The 20734-nt window shown below is 39.8% G+C and overlaps 2 protein-coding genes across 2 annotated transcripts in view; both read left to right on the top strand.

The window, feature by feature from the left end:
• The window catches only part of LOC133528235 (egl nine homolog 1), a 37657-nt gene extending 26193 nt beyond the window's left edge, over positions 1 to 11464 (top strand). Inside the window, exon 7 of the mRNA XM_061865520.1 lies at positions 9406 to 11464. Within this exon, the coding sequence (XP_061721504.1) occupies positions 9406 to 9434 (29 nt within the window). The 3' untranslated portion in view covers positions 9435 to 11464. The remainder of the gene's footprint in view (positions 1 to 9405) is intronic.
• A 1673-nt stretch (positions 11465 to 13137) lies between these two features.
• Positions 13138 to 20490, top strand: LOC133528236 (dynein regulatory complex protein 9-like). Its single transcript, XM_061865521.1, has 10 exons — positions 13138 to 13708; positions 15332 to 15471; positions 16452 to 16522; positions 17016 to 17184; positions 17963 to 18109; positions 18342 to 18447; positions 18838 to 18948; positions 19199 to 19282; positions 19592 to 19723; positions 20259 to 20490. Exons 1-10 carry the CDS (start codon positions 13607 to 13609, stop codon positions 20445 to 20447), a joined length of 1251 nt encoding a protein of 416 aa, XP_061721505.1. The 5' UTR covers positions 13138 to 13606; the 3' UTR covers positions 20448 to 20490.
• The last annotated feature ends 244 nt before the right edge of the window (positions 20491 to 20734 follow it).

The raw sequence follows: 20734 nt of genomic DNA, 5'->3' as shown, positions 1-20734 counted from the left end.
TGGCGAAAACAGGGTTTTATTATATTTTATTTCCGCAAATTGTACGCATATTTTGCTTTAAAAATAATATTATAGCAAACTGTAACTTTATGTTAACCTATAAAAAAAAAATCGTAACTATGGGACCTACATTGCCGTAAATTTATATTTTTTTAAAACACGTATAAATCACGCAGCAGCGACGCCCCGCTCTCAGTCCGCGCGGAGCGCGCTTAGAGGACGGACCTGTGCTCGATTGTCAGGCATTCGTTGCGATCGTAATCAGCTACGGAGTTCCGAGAAGTGCTATATACTGCGATTAGAAAATCTTAATAAAAGTTCATTTTTTACAGTATGCCTAACAGACTCGCTTATTGATGGATTTTCAGTGTTACTTTTTTTTTAATACTAAGTCGGTGGCAAACAAGCATACGGCCCGCATATGTACGCCTGCAACTCCAGAGGAGTTACATGCGCGTTGCCGACCCTAACCCCCTCCCGCCCCTCGTTGAGCTCTGGCAACCTTACTCACCGGCAGGAACACAACACTATGAGTAAGGTCTAGTGTTATTTGGCTGCGATTTTCTGAAAAACGCATTTTCACTTGAAATTACGTTAGGGTTTGCATTATTATTTTTGACCCGGATGAAGTCCAAGTTCTCATGATGGAGTCAGGAGTTGGTCACCAGAACTCCTAATCTACTAATTACAATCCCATCGTGTTTGGGCTCAAAAAATTTGCCCTGACGAACACCATCGATCTAGATGAGGTCCAGGGTCTCATGATCGAGTCAGGAGTTGGTCACTAGAACTCCTAATCTACTCATTATAATTCCATCGTGTTTGGGCTCAACAGAGTTGCCCTGACGAGCACCTTCAATCTAGATGAGGTCCAGGGTCTCATGATGGAGTCAGGAGCTGGTCACCAGAACTCCTAATCTACTCATCATAACTCCATCGTGTTTGGGTTCAATAGAGTTGCCCTGACGAGCACCATCAATCTAGATGAGGTCCAGGGTCTCATGATGGAGTCAGGAGCTGGTCACCAGAACCCCTAATATACTCATCATAACTCCATCGTGTTTGGGCTCAATAGATTTGCCCTGATGAACACCATCGATCTAGATGAGGCCCAGGGTCTCATGATGGAGTCAGGAGTTGGTCACCAGAACTCCTAAACTACTCATTATAACCTCATCGTGTTCGGGCTCAATAGATTTGCCCTGACGAGCATCATCAATCTAGATAAAGTCCAGGGTCTCATGATGGAGTCAAGAGTTGGTCACTAGAACTCCTACTCTACTCATCATAACTCCATCGTGTTTGGGCTCAATAGAGTTGCATTGACGAGCACCTTCAATCTAGATGAGGTCCAGGGTCTCATGATGGAGTCAGGAGCTGGTCACCAGAACTCCTAATCTACTCATCATAACTCCATCGTGTTTGGGCTCAATAGAGTTGCCCTGACGAGCACCATCAATCTAGATGAGGTCCAGGGTCTCATGATGGAGTCAAGAGCTGGTCACCAGAACTCCTAATCTACTCATCATAACTCCATCGTGTTTGGGCTCAATAGATTTGCCCTGATGAACACCATCGATCTAGATGAGGCGCAGGGTCTCATGATGGAGTCAGGAGTTGGTCACCAGAACTCCTAATCTACTCATCATAACCTCATCGTGTTCGGGCTCAATAGATTTGCCCTGACGAGCATCATCAATCTAGATAAAGTCCAGGGTCTCATGATGGAGTCAGGAGTTGGTCACTAGAACTAATAATCTACTCATTATAATTCCAACGTGTTTGGGCTCAAAAGATTTGCCCTGATGAGCACCATCGATCTAGATGAGGTCCAGGGTCTCATGATGGAGTCAGGAGTTGGTCACCAGAACTCCTAAACTACTCATCATAACCTCATCGTGTTTGGGCTCAATAGATTTGCCCTGACGAGCATCATCAATCTAGATAAAGTCCAGGGTTTCATGATGGAGTCAGGAGTTGGTCACTAGAACTCCTAATCTACTCATTATAATTCCAACGTGTTTGGGCTCAAAAGATTTGCCCTGACGAGCACCATCGATCTAGATGAGGTCCAGGGTCTCATGATGGAGTCAGGAGTTGATCACCAGAACTCCTAGTCTAATCATCATAACTCCATCGTGTTTGGGCTCAAAAGATTTGCCCTGACGAGTACCATCGATCTAGATTAAGTCGAGGGTCTCATGATGGACTCAGTAGTTGGTCACCAGAACTCCTAATCTATTCATCATAATGGTAATTTGATGGTGCTTGACGGAGTAAATCTATTGAGCCCAAACACGATGGAGTTATGATAAATAGATTACGAGTTCTGGTGACCAACTCTTGACTCCATCATGAGACCCTGGACTTCATCTAGATCGATGGTACTCGTCATGGCAAATCTTTTGAGCCCAAACACGATGGAATTATAATGAGTAGATTAGGAGTTCTAGTGACCAACTCCTGACTCCATCATGAGACCCTGAAAATCATCTAGATTGATGGTGCTCGTGAGGGCCAATCTATTGAGCCCAAACACGATGGAGTTATGATGAGTAGATTAGGAATTATGGTGACTAACTCCTGACTCCATCATGAGACCCTGGACTTCATCTAGATCGATGGTACTCGTTAGGGCAAATCTTTTGAGCCCAAACACGATGGAATTATAATGAGTAGATTAGGAGTTCTAGTGACCAACTCCTGACTCCATCATGAGACCCTGAACATCATCTAGATTGATGGTGCTCGTGAGGGCAAATCTATTGAGCCCAAACACGATGGAGTTATGATGAGTAGATTAGGAATTATGGTGACCAACTCCTGACTCCATCATGAGACCCTGGACTTCATCTAGATCGATGGTACTCGTCAGGGCAAATCTTTTGAGCCCAAACACGATGGAATTATAATGAGTAGATTAGGAGTTCTGGTGACCAACTCCTGACTCCATCATGAGACCCTGGACTTCATCTAGATCGATGGTACTCGCCAGGGCAAATCTTTTCAGCCCTAACACGATGGAATTATAATGAGTAGATTAGGAGTTCTAGTGACCAACTCCTGACTCCATCATGAGACCCTGAACATCATCTAGATTGATGGTGCTCGTGAGGGCAAATCTATTGAGCCCAAACACGATGGAGTTATGATGAGTAGATTAGGAATTATGGTGACCAACTCCTGACTCCATCATGAGACCCTGGACTTCATCTAGATCGATGGTACTCGTCAGGGCAAATCTTTTGAGCCCAAACACGATGGAATTATAATGAGTAGATTAGGAGTTCTGGTGACCAACTCCTGACTCCATCATGAGACCCTGGACTTCATCTAGATCGATGGTACTCGTCAGGGCAAATCTTTTGAGCCCAAACACGATGGAATTATAATGAGTAGATTAGGAGTTCTAGTGACCAACTCCTGACTCCATCATGAGACCCTGAACATCATCTAGATTGATGGTGCTCGTGAGGGCAAATCTATTGAGCCCAAACACGATGGAGTTATGATGAGTAGATTAGGAGTTCTGGGGAGTTCTGGTGACCAACTCCTGACTCCGTCATGAGACCCTGGACCTCATCTAGATCGATGGTGTTCGTCAGGGCAAATCTTTTGAGCCCAAGCACGATGGAATTATAATGAGTAGATTAGGAGTTCTGGTGACCAACTCCTGACTCCATCATAAGAAGAACCTGGATGGACTTCATTCGGGTCAAAAATAATAATACAAACCCTAACGTGATTTCAAATAACACTGAAACTCTATATCTCATTGGCATCTTGACTAGGCAGCATGGGTGCGTAGCCACCATGCCAATCGATACGACAACGAAACACTATCTGTCTCTCTCTCGTACTAATATGCACAAACGATTGGCATCTTGGCTGGGCAGCATGGGTGCGTAGCCAACATGCGAAACGTTTACGATACGACAAGGAAACACTATCTGTCTCTCTATCGCACTAATATGCGCAATCGATTGGCTTCTTGGCTAGGTATCATGGGTGCGTAGCCAACATGCCAATCGTTTACGATACGACAACGAAACACTACTCTCTCTCTATCGCACTAATATACGCAAACGATTGGTATTTTGGCTAGGCAATAAGCAAATGTATGGCCAACATGCCAATCGTTTACGATACGACAACGAAACACTATCTGTCTCTCTATCGCACTAATATACTTTATTTATACCTGCAGTCATTTACTAACTTCTTCATTTTCCATTGGTGTGAAAGAGACAGAATAAAGAGCAAGGGTTATAGTACACTCTGTAGTCTGTACACTTAGTAGTAGTGTACATAAAAAAAAACTACTGTGCATATACAATAAAATAAAGAGTGCCCATATGATATCATGACACTAAAATTAATGTTGCTTGAAATTATATTGAAAACTATCAAGATTATTCTAGTCTGCATTGAAACGCGCGTCGCGTTGCCGGCGCTCGCGTACCGAGCGCCAACGCCATCTATCGAGCGTTATTTCGTGAAATCGGAGAACGCTCCAAGGATTAAGGGCTCTTAACCCCAAAACTGTTTTAATTATTTTTTCCTAAACTATGAAAGTGACGAATTTCAAATTTCGTACAAATATTAATAAGACTAAAAGCTATGTGCTAAAAAAATATTAACCCCCTAACCATTGAAATTCTTGTAAAAAAAAAAACAAAAATAAAAAAAGAATCAACCTGTATATCAAGTTTGGCTCATGGTACCACACCATTTTTTTTTTCAAAAATGAACCAGTTTATATTCTACATGATACAAAAGTTTCATGGACCTACTCCAGAAGGAACATTGCGAAATTAATATGTATTGGCTCTTTGGTGCGTACTATTCATTGAACTCCCACTAAGAGCCTTGCATTATTAATAAACAATGGCTTGCGATCGGACCGCTGGCGCTGCTCGTGCCCGATTTGAAAAAGGTGGGGATAAAGAAGTATGAATCAAACTCATTTGTATTTATAAAAACATTTTTAGGGTTCCGTAGTCAACTAGGAACCCTTATAGTTTCGCCATGTCCGCCTGCCTGTCTGTCTGTCCGAGGCTTTGCTCCGTGATCGTTAGTGCTAGAATGCTGAAATTTGGCATGGATATATAAACCAATAAAGCCGACAAAGTCGTACAATAAAATCTAAAAATTTAATTTTTTTGAGGGTACCTCCCCTACACGTAAAGTGGGGGTGAATTTTTGTTTTTTGCTTCAATCCTACAGTGTGGGGTATCGTTGGAAAGGTATTTCAAAACTAATAGGGGTCTTCAACAAACATTTTTTGATTAAAAGAAAATATTCGGAGATAATCGCTCCGAAAGAAAAAAAAATGTGTCCCCCCCCTCTAACTTTTGAACCATAGGTCCAAAAAAAATTAAAAAAATCGTGGAAGTAGAGCTTAAGAAAGACATTAAATGAAAACTATAGCGGACATGATCAGTTTAGCTGTTTTTGAGTTATCGCAAAAAGTTTCCCCTTCATAGTAAAAAGACATACTTTAATTAGGTACTGATTATGCAAATTTGCCTATTTGTTTAACTCACGTGAAAGGTACCGTTTCATCCCTTGGTTAACAATTTACTATACTTTAAGCTCCAGTTTAGCTTATTGTGACGGAAGAGTAACTACGGAACCCTACACTGAGCGTGGCCCGACATGCTCTTGGCCGGTTTTTTTAAATTATTTTGTTTTCGGGTCCGAGACGTTGCGTATTAAGCATGATACGAGTATAATGATTAGTAGCTACGAAATAGTACGTTTATTTTAATTTCGCAATGTTCCTTCTGGAGTAGGTCCATGAAACTTTTATATAATATAGAATATAAATTGGTACATTTTTGAAAAAAAAAATGGTGTGTGTACCATGAGCCAAACTTGAGATCCATGTACAAATGAGTTTGATTCATACTTCTTTATCCCCACCTTTTTCAAATCGGGCACGAGCAGCGGTCCGATCGCAAGCCATTGTTTATTAATAATGCAAGGCTCTTAGTGGGAGTTCAATGAATAGTACGCACCAAAGAGCCAATACATATTAATTTCGCAATGTTCCTTCTGGAGTAGGTCCATGAAACTTTTGTATCATGTAGAATATAAACTGGTTCATTTTTGAAAAAAAAAATGGTGTGGTACCATGAGCCAAACTTGATATACAGGGTGATTCTTTTTTTATTTTTGTTTTTTTTACAAGAATTTAAATGGTTAGGGGGTTAATATTTTTTTTGCACATAGCTTTTAGTCTTATTAATATTTGTACAAAATTTTAAATTCGTCACTTTCATAGTTTAGGAAAAAATAATTAAAACAGTTTTGGGGTTAATCGGGTGTTTTTCACCCCCAGGAGGTAACAGAGGGATGAAACTTTGTGCAGAGTATAACCTCCCCAAAAGGCATCGTTTGATTACAGTTTCGGCCCAAAATCGCTGGGGGCAGTTTTTCCTAGGCTATCCTGCTACACCCTTTTCACAGATGACGTATTTCTGTTGCCGCTATAACAACAAATACTATAAAGTACGAAACCCTCGGTGGGCGAGTCCGACTCGCACTTGACCGCTTTTTTTCTGATGGGAACGTCTGCGGCATTCTATGAAATGTATTGGATGATTTTAAAATTAATATTTATGAATTATGTTGGTTAATTACTATAGTATAATCTTAATTTACAGTTCTCATTTAGATATCACAGCAAACGATTATACTCTTAATATATCATATCGTTGGTATGATACGTATACTATAGTGTCTATAGTAGTTATCATATGTTATTCAATGACTAATGTGTTCAATATTTAAAGAAATCATTAGTGGCTAATAATTGATTAGTCACACCGTGTAATGTTGTGCAATGTTATACATCTCAGGTGTGTGTTATACTTGAGATATACTATCAATACTATGAAGAAAAAAAAGCAATATGAAAAAAAACAACGGGTTGCACTCCGGAAGTGCCGGCAGCAGTGAAAACTTGAATATTATCGTTGTGCATTTTTGATATTTTGGAATGGTTAGGGAATTATTTTGCACGAATTGCTTTAATTATCAGTATAAAAGTACTATCATTTATGTGGTAAAATACAATATTCATTTATTGCGCTATCGTACACAAACATAACAATGTATATTACATTAAAAATTTAACACTTAAAAACTATTACTTATCATCGGTCTACTGGCTTCAATGACATTGTAACAGTTTTTCGATCAGGTCACGTGTCCGTCTTACGAATTTTCAATTTGACGAATCTGTCGGTAACGTGACCTGTCGCGAGTTTAACATTTTTTCCCCATCAGAAAAAGTGCACAGGGCCGTTAAAGAAGTTTTCACTTCAAAAATATGTATTTACCATTTACAATTAAGTACTTATTATTTTTTATACATCACTAGGGTTTTATGACCACAGCGGTGGCAGCATGATACCATTTTTATCACTTGTCACTGTGCTCGTCACTTTCACGCTTTCATACTTGTTAGAACGTGACAGGCATGGTGACAAATGATAAATAGCCGACCATCTTCGCCCTACTGATAAAAGTTCGGGTGGTTATGTTCACCGTTTCGTTCGTTTTATATATAACTTACTTTCGTGGTAATTACGTACTTTACCTTCTTCCTCCTCGCGTTGTCCCGGCATTTTGCCAAGGCTCATGGGAGCCTGGGGTCCGCTTGGCAACTAATCCCAAGAATTGGCGTAGGTATTCGTTTTTACAAAAGCGACTGTCATCTGACCTTCCAACCTAGAGGGTATTATTAGGGATTAGCCCGGTTTCCTCACGATGTTTTCCTTCACCAAAGAACGATTGGTAAATATCAAATGATAAGTATTTGACAACATTTCATTTTTATAAAACCTGAAATTTTACATATGATTTGGAAGTATTTTGCTTCCTGAACACAGCAATATATTCATATAATAGTACATTATGATACAAGTGCGAAAAATAAGAAATTCGCAACGAGTGGTGATAAATTAAAATACGAGAGGGAGTGTTTTAAATCGACACGAGTTGCGAATTGCCTATTCGCACATGTATCGTACAACGTTTCACAGTATATATGGCCCTTTAAATTTTCAAAATTGTTACGTAATGTGCTAAGTATAACACTAGTGCGATAAAGTAGCACCATATGTACTGTAAATTTTATATCGCCCATTACAAGAAATACAAAAGAACAATAAAAGTTGTGATTTTATCACTTCTACGACACAATAGGTGAAATGCCATTGCCATTCATCACGAAAAAAATTAGCTGTCATAATATTGGATTTGAAATTGACAATTACATAAGACGTATTTATTGAAATACAAAACAAAGAGAAATTTATTTAAATAATTAAGTTACTATCTACTAATCGTTTTAAAAATGGACACAGCCGTATGGATCGATGAGGTATATAGTATATACTCCTCCAAAGTATGCCAAATACTGTTTCGTCCCTTACCTACTGCAAAAATGATTCGGCGAAGACATCGCACAAACATTTAATTACATTACATCCGTTAAGTGTTTTCCCGTCGGTCCGTCGTATCCGTATGAAAGCCTGGTATCGTATTCATGGATTCAGTATCCGTTATAATATCCAAATCGTCATAGAAATCTGATATTTTATCAAATATTTTGAAAACAACAATGGAGCAGTTTAAAACATTGACAATGACAGACACCGTCGGATTAATTAAGTCATGTTTTTTTTTTGATCGAGATAATACCTAGCTCCTAGCGAAGAACTGGAGGTACGCCATTTTAGAATAAGTACTCTGAAAAAAAAAATTAAATACAATACCTAGTGAAAAAAATAAACTATTAGCGTATTCCTCGTTTCAATTAAAATGTAGATAACCAATAAAATTATTGGGTCAGAAATATGAAATGTTGTCATTTGTTACATAAGTTCCGAAAAAGTCATTGGTACCAGGGATCGGAAACCGGTATTTTTTGTATGGGAACGAAAACGGTATTTTTTCGTTCTTTGTTAATTACTTCATTTCTAATTAGGCAATCTAATAATATGAAGTCGTTATCTGAAAACACAACTGAGTCCTACATTTAGAGTATAAAATAAACCGAAATATATGGTTATTTCGATGTTTTTGCAAAAAACCGGTTCCGATCCCTGATTGGTACAGTCAGCGTCAAATACTTTGTAGCAACCAAAGTAGCCAAATAGTTCGGTACACCATATATTTAGTATGGTACGAGCCGGGGTTTGAACCCGCGAATTTTAATTTGTATAGTTTAATTTTAAATGATTTAATGTAGTCGAATCACTATTTATAATGTTTTTAAAGATATAATATATCCTGGATGCTGGTCTGCTAAGAGTGCTAAGCCACTGACGCCACTGTCCTATTTTCACCGAGGGGCGTTTTCCATATTTCAAATTGCAATTTTTTTAATTTCAGAAAATCGCGAGCCGAATTTGAGCCAGTGATATTCGGACCCGCCCTCCGGTGGCGCCTTTAACACTTCGCTGAGCTGACCTGGCGAAATATCACTTTCCTAGCGTGCAGGGACTTTTTTATTCCAATGGCGTTCTTCATAAACGCTTGACAGGTCTAACAAGCCCTTGATAATATTTTATCCTTATCTGTCATTTTGACATTTGTGTTTATTAGATAAAGACAAAAATTAAAAGAGGTTTGTAAGAAGTTGATAAGTTTTATGAATAAGCGTAAGGTAAATCACGAATTCATTGTACAGGCAAGTCATTATTTTCAGTGGTACTGTTTTACCACATATAGGGTTTTTTGTCTGTAAGGATGGTATTCAACCTGTCCATTTCTTAGTCCAATGTGTATTTGCATCTCACATTTTGCTTAATAAGAGAGTGAAATGCAATGCACATTGGGCGAAGAAATTGGACTGATAGAATACCATCTTAAGACGTGTTACGTTTCATAATTCGGATTAACTGTGATCCCCGTAAAGTATTAATTATTGCTTGATATTACTCATATTCAGAATTAGATAGAGTACGTTATGACATAAATCTAAAAGTTTTTATGAATAACAGTTACATTTCTTTATTCTTACTCCTAAGTTAATTCTATATTTTCTTCTTTAATACTTATTTTACGCCTGTCTGAATATTTTTGATATTACGTTCTTTCATTTGGCTGTATCTAATTCTGAAACCATACACGCTATTTCGTCTGATACAAACGCAGCTTGCTAGAGAGTTGAATACATTTTTGTAAATCATCACTGCTTTATTTAAATAGAAAAGTTTACACGATTTATAATGCAAAGAATCGGCTATCACGTGTATAGTCTGTCAAGCCATTTCCATCAGTAGAAAAAAGCGGCAAATTTAAAAACTGTAGGCGCGAAGGGTTTTTCGTACCATAGAAAATTAGATCTTCGTGCCGTTTTCTACTGAAAAATTTCTTAGACAGACTTCTTCGCATATATGTATGTGCCACGTACACATAGGATGACAGGTTAAAGATAAAATAAAAACGCCTTAGAAACGTCAAATTACAAAAATCCGCTAGTGATGTGGCGATGTCATCGGATTGATCGGATTAAATCGATTCGTGATGAGGCATTTTTTTATAACTTGAAATCTAAAAGTATAGCGTGATTATTTTACAAAACATGTACGATGGTAAAGAAAACCAGTATATTTTGTAATACTATAACGTATAGTTTTAATATTCACTCTGTCAATGGGCAGAAAAGTCATATATTATTTTACCTAGCTTAGATGTAAGTAGTACTTTTCGTTGTCAATTTTGAGTGTTTTACAAGGCCTTGAAGTATTATTTTATATTGAAAATGCACCTACTTCATTATTTTATTTACATTCGCTGGCATGATTTTACTTTGTTCATGTGCAATATACTTAAGTAAAAAAAGAAATACAAACAGAAAACATATTACTTATTTGGGTATTCGCCACTTATGAAAATTGTGTAGCCTTTTTGTGTTTGTAGAATTTCAGCGGATACTTTATACTTAAGACTGAATTAAATTCTACCATTCAAATATTTAAAAGAATTGTCATTTTAATACATCGTCATATATCAAAGCAGGGGCCTTACGGCCACTAAGAATGGTGCTAGTTCAGTGGTATCACTCACGAATTCGAGCCAATCGTGCAGTCTAACATAACTAGTTGCGACCAATCGCGTCGTGGCGTTAAACTGCACGATTGGCTCGAATTCACGTGCGTCACACCGCTGTACTGACCCCATTCTTATTGCCCGTAAGGCCCGTCCTTAGATATATGTCAATGTTTGAATAAGTTTTATTTATTTCTATTTTGTTCATATTATTATGCAGAAAACTGCCAATATGGTACTCCTGAGTTTTCAATATACATTTAGAGATAATTATCTGTAGATAAAGATTGCAGTTTTGAATGATATGTTACCTCATTAAAATAGTCGCATGTCATATTATTAATGTAAATAATCATAAAATTAAATATTAAAGTGAATAAACATTGATACATCAATATATACGTGTGTTAATTCCAAAGCTTGTTGCAAATGGCTCTACCCTATATAACCCAGTAAAATTGGTATGTTTCCAAAGAATTGTCCCTTTTATAAGTTCAGTTGTTGTATACGTCACCCAGCTAAACTGTGGAATGAACTGTCGCCTGTGGTATTTCCGGACCGTAACGACCTACAAACCTTCAAGAAAAGAGCGTACTCCCATCTTAAAGGCCGGCAACGCACTGTTCAACCCCTCTGGTGTTGCGGGTGTCCATGGGCGGCGGTAATCGCTTACCATCAGGTGATCCGTCTGCTCGTTTGCCTCCTGTATCATAAAAAAAGTATGAGCCCTATAGCTAGCAAATATAGCGTGCGAAAGAGACGGAAGATGTTGTCCGGCGCGATACAGACCATGGCGGATAATAGTAGTTTATGGTACTGCTACATAATGAAACTAACGAAGTGAGTTTCTTAAAAGGACCATACGAGTGTTTTAATACCTACCTAATTATGTAGAGTTACATACACTATTTTATCTACACACATTATAAACATTCTATGATATATTCACTAACCCAAATTACAGCCAACATTGGGTCATCGTTGCTCTTTTGTCGGAACTCGCGGATATGTGGCGGCGACGCCGAAATATCTTTATTGCTCATTTTAAACGAAACTTTTGCTATGGTTACTTTAAAAACAACAAAACAAACTTATTTTATACTTAAAACTAATCAAAAGATCTGTAAATGAAAACTTTTTTCACGCATGTCACGCATTCGTAGTTTTTTACAAGCTTTTATTTACTTTCACCTGACCGTTGTCTGTTTGTAATCAAATCTTGCAAGTTAAATTTGATCCACTTCCCGGTTTCCGATTGGGCTGAAAAGTTGCATACATATGTAAGTCGGGTGACAATGCAATATTATGGTACAGTCAGCGTCAAATACTTTGTAGCAACCAAAGTAGCCAAATAGTTCGGTACACCATATATTTAGTATCGTGTACCGAACTATTTGGCCACTTTGACTGCTACGAAGTATTTGACGCTGACTGTACCATTGAGCTGATCTGATGATGGAGACAAGAGGTGGACATAGGAACTCTGTGATAAAACAACGCAACCTAATTGTGTTTGGGGTTTTTAGCATTTGCTCGATGAGTATTAGTTGCCTGTGGAGAGAAAAGTACAGTCAGCGATAAAAGCTTGTACCAAAAATGAAATTTTTGCCAAAAACTTTTTTAATTCAGAGTTTCCGTATCGTTCGAGACAAACCAAGACAAACCAACATGCGAGATTTCTCAAAATTGTATGCTGTTTACTTTTCATATCAAACAAAAAGGCATCTCGACCAAAGAATACAATACTACACTACAATATCTCGACTGATATTAGAATAGAGGTCGAATCGAATTGCTTTTTTTTCAGAGATGTTCGAAATTTGAATGTCATTACCAAATCGATTTTGATGTAGTAATGAAGCAATTTTAACATTTCCACAGATAAGAAATTTGTTGTATCAAAACAGTTTATCTTAATGTTGGCCATTATCTACGGATTTTTAATGCATTCACTGCCAACGTTTTCGTAGCGCTAGACTCGTAGCCGATTCTACCGTTTTCCCGCTTTGTAGAGGAAACCTACTACGAACCGAGCGCCCGCCGAGCGGGTTCTCGGCACTCAATGTGTTAAGGCATCGTAGAAGGTTTATGATATGTGTGTAGATAAAGATAATAACAATATAGCTATACTCTCTTTAAAAGAAAAGGTAGCCTAGAAGTGAGTATTGTATTCTTTGGCCTAGAACGTCGCCTTTTTCCAGTAATAATGATACGTATTGGCCAGCCAGTAGGCTCGCCGAGGCGAATCGAATCGAATCGCAACCCGAAACGTGTGCTGAGTGCTGAGCCGAACGGAGCCGGGAAAAGCCGAAAGGAGGAGTGTCGCCCCACTGGTTCGGCCATCTTCCCTTTGATCTTCCCTTGATCTTCCCCCTCCCACTTGTCACCATAGAGTAACTTACTGCTTTGTCACCTCCATAGTATCGTTGCTCTTAGAACGTAGTGATTATATGCTCTTTGGCTCTGAGCTTGTCACTATTTTGTCAACAGTGACATTTTTAGCGACATTGTAGTTTTAATATCTTAGTATTTTTACAACATGAATAAAAATAGAATTGTGAGCGTGGCAGAGGGCCCATGGGGCAGAGCGACTATTTATTCAAATGAACCAGTAGAAGACAAAACAACACAGAAGTTCAAGGTAATTTGTTATTCATAAGTAAATTTAATAGAAACGTAAAAATAATAAACGTAATGTTGCGTGACTCAAATGTACAGTCAGCGTCAAATACTTTGTAGCAACCAAAGTAGCCAAATAGTTCGGTACACCATATATTTAGTATGGTGTACCGAACTATTTGGCCACTTTGACTGCTACGAAGTATTTGACGCTGACTGTACGTTAACATTCAGCTTTAACTTAAGCGCTTCACACGCCTTAATGACAAGGACGCAGCAATACGTAGAAGTGAGATGTAGAAGGAGAAACCGCGAAAATCGAAATTTCGTTATCTGCGTCTCTACCATTCTTTCATATTCGAGCTATAGAGACGCAGATAACGAAATTTCTATTTTCGATTTTCACGGTAGGCCCTCACGGGGTCTAGCTAAGATGACCATCTTTTGCAGGAAACGGCACGAAACGCTATTAGCCGGGTCCACACAGAGCGAGCAGACGCGCCAGGCAATTTCCTCGCGCACAAACCGACCAGTGTAGATGTGCCTCGGCCGAGGCGGCGCGCTTGGGCGAGGAAAACACGCGGCCGGCTTCGGCCGAGGCACGTCTACACTGGCCGGTTTGTGCGTGAGGAAATTGCGTCGCTCTGTGTGGACCCGGCTCTCTATCACTCTTTCTTCCATATTAAGGCTGGCGTCCACTAGGCTCGCCGAGGCGAATCGAATCGAATCGAATCGCAATATTTCGCCTTCCATACATTTACCGCCGCGGTTCTTCGTCAATAGACGCAATTCCATAGCAAATGTATAAAAGGCGAATTATTGTGATTCGCCTCGGCGAGCCTAGTGGACGCCAGCCTTTAGTGCGATAGAGACAGATAGCGTATCGTTTTTCTGCGAACGAATGGCATCTTGACTGAGGCTCCAGGGGAACTACCGCGAAAACCGAAATTCTTAAATTGCGGAGATCTTTCTCTTTTACTCTCACTAAGATGAAGTTAGTTAGTGCTTCTGGACATTTTCCGCAAATCGACAACCATTGTGCCTATTTTGCGTGAGAATCGAGGTAGCGCTAATCTAACCACCCCAGCTCCTCCACGAGGCCAAAGCTTTCAGGTTGCTAACTGCCTCCTTTAGTGTGCACGGAGGTATTTGTAAGTCATAAGATGTAATTAGACACGGAGCCACTAAGATGTAATTAGAGTGACAGAGAAAAATGCCCGCAATTGACGAAGTTCGATTTTCGCGGTTATAGCCCAGATATCTCTACCGTGTCTAACGTATAGCTGCGTCATATCAGTTACTGAATTAAAGTTCAACCAAATAAGGACGCGATTTCGCGTTCGCAGTATTACGTTGAAAAGTTTCGTGACGCAAATTCGCGTTTTCGGCAATGAATGGGTTAAGTCAGGTGTGTAAATCTCTTTAATGATAGTTTCTTTCTTGCTCAAAAGCAAAACGAATTATTCCTACGTTTGTAAACACGGTGTGTATGCTAAAGTTTCCATAAGTTTTAGATTACTACGTAAATAGAGGTAACTACTATTTATTACGTATAGAGTCGTGTTTCCTGATGCTACCATGAACATAACATCGAAATTTGATTTCAATCTCTATCGTTGTTGATGCGGGTTTACTTATTTTTTAGACGCAAGAACCAGAGAGGCCAATAACATTTCTCATGGAAAAGAAACATTCAGAGTCATCGCAGCAGACTGTCGTTTCGTCCTACAAGTTTGAAAATAACTCAATAAAGAGCTCTATGTTCAATGCTGAAGATATTTATCGGTAACTAAGCTCAAAATACCAGCTAAAAGCTGAATTGTCATTAGGTATTATCGATTTGCATCCTACCTTTGCACTGGTCATAATTTTTCGATGTCGATTGTAAATTTTTGATTGTATAAATAGTGGAAAAATTAACAGATATCTAAGGCTTCTACAGACGTTGCAACAAATGGTATGGGGTTTTAGATAATTAGTTAGACCAAGATAACTCTGCAGAGATTTTGATAGCATATGGACTGTGCAAGTCAAAGAGCATATAATCCCTACGTGCAAGTTTTGTGTTATTTAAACGTCAAACTTTTATGAAATTATGACGTTTGACCGCTCGATGACCGATCGCTCCAGAGTTGTCTTGGTCTAACTTTACCTACTGGCTAAGCATGAGCCACAAATTCAATCGGTTGACCAAATTCCGCAATGTAATAGGGACTGCAAATCGTACAAGTATGTGCTTACATATATCCGTGACGTTTGGAGAGGACGCCAATAGGTATAGCTACAGACCAAGGGCGTTGCCAGCTGATGGCCTACGGGGTAGTTCCTATGGCCAATGGCCAAGGGGAGGGGGAGGGGCATGCATTTGTTTCGAAATTTTATTCTCTACGTGGGGCAGCTGCCCCCCTGTCCCTCTTGGCGACGCCCTTGCTACATACAGGGTCGCGTTTAAGACGAAGCTTCATTAAGCCGATTTTGTACACACATGATTCACTTATCTGGTTTGCCGCTTGTCCTCGAGTTATGAAATTGTGTGTATTCATACGTAAACACAAAGAAATTAGTGTGTTATTCTTATTAAATCACAGCAAGGGCGTAGCCAGCCAGTGAACTAGGGGCGGGCGGGCAAGCCCAGCAAGGCCCAAAATTTGAGCTCTAGGGGGGCCGGTGCCCCCCCCCCCCCACCTCCCGCCTGTATCTGCCTACGCCCATGAATACAGTTATGTCGTACAAAACAATCATAAGATAAATTATAACTATTTCAGATTACCCAACTTCGAAGCGTCGTTATTTGCTACTATATTCGAGGACACCATCACAGAGCTGCGGATATTAGGTATGCCGTGCAAGTACGAGTAACGCCACAATTTGTATAAGGATAATGGTCAAATGAATCATACGCGCCAGTCGTCGATTGGCGGAAACCGGGCTGCAATAGGGTAGTTGATAGACAGAATCAAATCAGTTTCTTTTTTCAAACTGTTAAAACGATTAGCCACTATGGAATCATATTTTACTACTATTTTATGGAATCTCTATGAAAAACAGAATAATAATGACGTCATGGTCTAGTAACCTACTCTTTATAGTTCTTTCGGATTTATTAAATAGAAATTGTGTCTGAAAATAACAGCGATCTAGGTTTTTCGATTGTTTTTCTGGTGTTTCATTTCGTCCATGGTGTGAAATAATTTATTTTAAACACAGGGAACATATACCATATTATATATTAGTCCATCGATTTTGTTAAGAGCAAATGGACTTAAAATAAGAGTCAGACCATGCTAACTTGGCGAGTTGGTGTGACTATGGATATTAATCGTTCACAGTTGAATGCAACACGGAGATGCGCATAAGCAAGCTGCAGTCGGATATGGGGTTACTGCTGGCGATAAAGTTTGGTGTGAAGCAACCCTTGTTCAAAGACGTCCTGGACGGGATCGACCCCAAGCACTTGGGCTGTAACGAGTACAAGCTTAACAAGCTGGATGCAGACAGGTACTATGAATAGTAGATTGTTAACTAAGGGATGAAAGACACTCATTTCAATCGAGGTAGTTTGGCGCGAGAACGCAGTGAGAGCGTCAATAGTCCGAGGCTAATAAACACTTACTTTCCATTTCGAAAACGAGGCAATTAAAATGCACGTGCTAAAAAAAAGTATTAACATTCATAGTATTTCTTTAGGGTATTTTGAATTAATAATTAAGGTAAAAGTATCGTATATTTATGGAATGGGGAGTTAAATATCAGAATGGACATTTTTATAGCAAATCCATTTAAAACCAGATTTGAATTGCTTATTGTAAAAAAATAGTTAATAAGTTAGTTTTAAGGATAAAATTGCGATACCCATTCTGGGTCCATGAGATACTTACTCTTTCGCATATAAATATCATCTTGTAATTACCATGGTGCAATAAAGGAAGAATAATGAATATCTACAATTTTAATTGCCTCGGAGCGCATTTGTGGCCGCAAGCCGGTTGGCTTCTCACGGACGCGGACGGCTTCGGGCAGACTCCATCGCGTCCGTACATAATGTATAGGCACATTGTAAATGCGCTCCGACGCGGCCCGACTCCGCCCTTTCGGTGAGAAACTTACTTAAAGGGGCCCACTGATTACCAGTTCGCCGGAAGATATCGGCCTGTCAGTTATTTGCAAAAGGTGATAATCGCGAATAACTGACAGGCCTGTATTGTCCGTCGAACTGGTAATCAGTGGGCCCCTTTACTAGACGTACTTTTACTGTCTGACGCTGTTTCTCCCTCAGAAAATATCTAGCGGAAGTGCTACAGACCTCATACACGGACTTAGCGCTAAACAAGAGCTACATGATCCTCGCCGAGCACGTGAAGGAGATCGTAGACCGGGACAACTACCGCGCTCAACTCCAGGAAGCTGAGGCTAGGCATAGAATGTACGTTTGTATTGTAATATATATAATAGCTATTACTGTTATGATCCGCTTCCATTATCTCATTTACTTGGGGTTGGCGCAGCGTGTGTTTTTCTTCCATACTTCCGTGTACAACCATCATGTCATCAATCCGTCACTTACTTTCAACATATTCATTAACTTTCAGACTTTATTGAGAAGGAACCTATTTACTAATAATTACCCAAACATAATGATATTTTGGTTTGTGTAGACTGCGACGAGACACGAACCGACAACTTCGACAACAGCGGAACCACATCAAATCCGTTACTTACGACACTGACGCTATTATTGACGATCTGCGCACACAAGTAGAGGTAACTCATAAACTAGTCAAAATCCCGTGTTCCTCTCTACATATTGAGGGAAACTAGATTTATCGCACGGAGAAAGCGACGAAAGACTATTTTCTCGTGCAAGGAAAATACGTGTATAAATATGTCTATGTATACAAGAGATGTTGATCGCTGACTGTTCGCATAACGGCGAGATTTTATTCTAAATACAACTTTCATCCGTCAAGAAATTAAATCTCTTCTCGCTAGTCATCGGACCAGTCGGCAGTCGTCGTTGTCGCAGTAAACCAGTCAGAAAGCTGATATAGGGTCCATCCATCCATGATAATTTCGTCATATCTTTTGCCACAGCTGGCTAAGACACCTGGGGTCGGCTCATTTGACCATATCGTGAATTATTTTTGTGTCCAGGACTTCAGTCTCAACGCCGAGACGTGCACACGCTACGTCAACAACTGGGAGCGCGCGCGCACCGAACAGCATCTCCAGACGATCTACGACGCCGAGTATACGCCTTCACAGGTCTGTTTACTCACGCGCAATAGTATCCCTTAAAATGAATGGGAAGGATGTGCCTCGGGTCAAGCAGATACACCGAGCGCTACACGTACAATACGATCAAACTCAAAACAGAATGATTTAGCATACCTTACTAATCTAACTAGGGTTCTAAGTCCCCTTATTCCCGATACCTCGTAACTTTGAGACAGTCTACCTCATAAGGGACTTTCACCACTTATACAATCTGTACATATTTATGTCTTATTAACAGGTGGTTGAGTACTTCAAGCAACGCACAGATAACGAGCAGCGTGTGCATACCGAGGTGGAGCTACTCATCAACATCGCTATTAACGTGGGTTTTACTTTGTTCTTCGTTATTTTCTTGTGACTGAGGGTCGTGGCTATATGAGGTAGAGTTACTTAATTTGAAGCACCAAGGTTTGCCAAAAACCAAAGGACGTATAGACGGGGAGGGGGGTATTTTTCATGGCATCGATCCCGTTGGGCGATTTTTCACATTTTCTTTAATTAAACTTTCCAGATTTGTGAGAATTCGTCTACCTTTTTAAAGATTTTTCTCAATGTGCAGTTCTGTAGTAATGGCAATGGCTATTCTACATAGGTTTAAAAAACATATGGCAATTATTAATGTGTGTTTCAGGAGACATTGGAAGAAGTTGAGAGGTGGATGGAGAAATATGACAAGGACATGGAAAAAATCGATTTGAAAATACAAATAAAGAAAAATGAATACCAAAACGCTCGTGACGAGAGAATGGCATTAGAGGAAACGGTAATATTGTTGTCCAATTTATCCATCTTGTTCACAGTCATAAGTCATAATATAATCTGTATAGGTACGACACTGAAATAAATAAGAACTACAGACAGTAAGAGACTATCTACAATGTTTGCCATGCGAAGGCTGAAGTTTGAGCCCCGGGAAAGGCCACAAATGCCTGGAATACCCGAAAATAGCGGACTGCCGTGCGAGGTCGAAGGCCGAGCTGGAGAAAAGTCTCGACTCTAAAAATTTTTACACCGCTCGACTTACAGACCGAGGGTCTACCGTGAACACCGAAGTTCACAAATTTCGGGATCTTTCTCTTTTACTCCAATTAAGGCGTAGGTACCTAGTTACAGTGACGGAGATAGTTGCTCGAAATTTACGAACTTTAATTTTCGCGGTTACCTGATTGAACTCAGTGTTGCGCAACTGTTACATTTTTTTTATCTTTAGAGATACTTACGTTTATGTCATTAGCATGATCTTAAAAGTTTCGGAGACTAAAGTTCCCTCCCAATTAATTTTTTATTTTATTCCGCAGATCGAAAAGCACGACAAACTCATGAAAGACTGGATCCACTTCAAGGACGAACGTGAGAAGGAGCGTCAGTACCGCGAGACCATGAACAAATCGGCTATCACCGTGCAAGCGTGGTGGCGCGGCTTGTTGGTCCGAAGGCAACTCGGGCCGTACAAGCCGGCGAAGAAGCCGCCCGCGAAAAAGAAGTAGCAAGTTTTTTTACTAATACAGTTGTTTTGAACGGATTGTTCAAGTGGTGTTTTATTTGCCAAGGCTATGAGTTTTCAGTAACAAACTTTCTTTGACATATTAAATATCGGGTCACTCACGTATTTTGAGCGTGAGCAGTGTCATCAGGAGCTTGCGTTGACGGACTGGCGTAGACTGCGGGCCGCAGCACTCCGCGCCCGATGACTCGGCGGCAGGGGAGGCGAGAAACTACCCTCTTTTACGGCCTTATTGTCAAATTTGCACACAACACTACGTCATTCGCTAAT

This window comes from Cydia pomonella, chromosome 19 (assembly GCF_033807575.1).
Source record: "Cydia pomonella isolate Wapato2018A chromosome 19, ilCydPomo1, whole genome shotgun sequence".
Taxonomy (NCBI): Eukaryota; Metazoa; Arthropoda; class Insecta; order Lepidoptera; family Tortricidae; genus Cydia; species Cydia pomonella.
Note: the sequence above shows the minus strand (reverse complement) of the source record. Positions and strands in the feature narration are given on the sequence as shown.

Coding starts and splice junctions, on each gene's coding strand:
- LOC133528236 (XM_061865521.1), top strand. CDS start 13,607: ATGAATAAAAATAGAATTGTGAGCGTGGCAGAGGGCCCATGGGGCAGA. Junction 15,472..16,451: donor AATGCTGAAGATATTTATCG/GTAACTAAGCTC, acceptor TAACTATTTCAG/ATTACCCAACTTCGAAGCGT. Junction 18,448..18,837: donor ATCTGCGCACACAAGTAGAG/GTAACTCATAAA, acceptor TTTTGTGTCCAG/GACTTCAGTCTCAACGCCGA.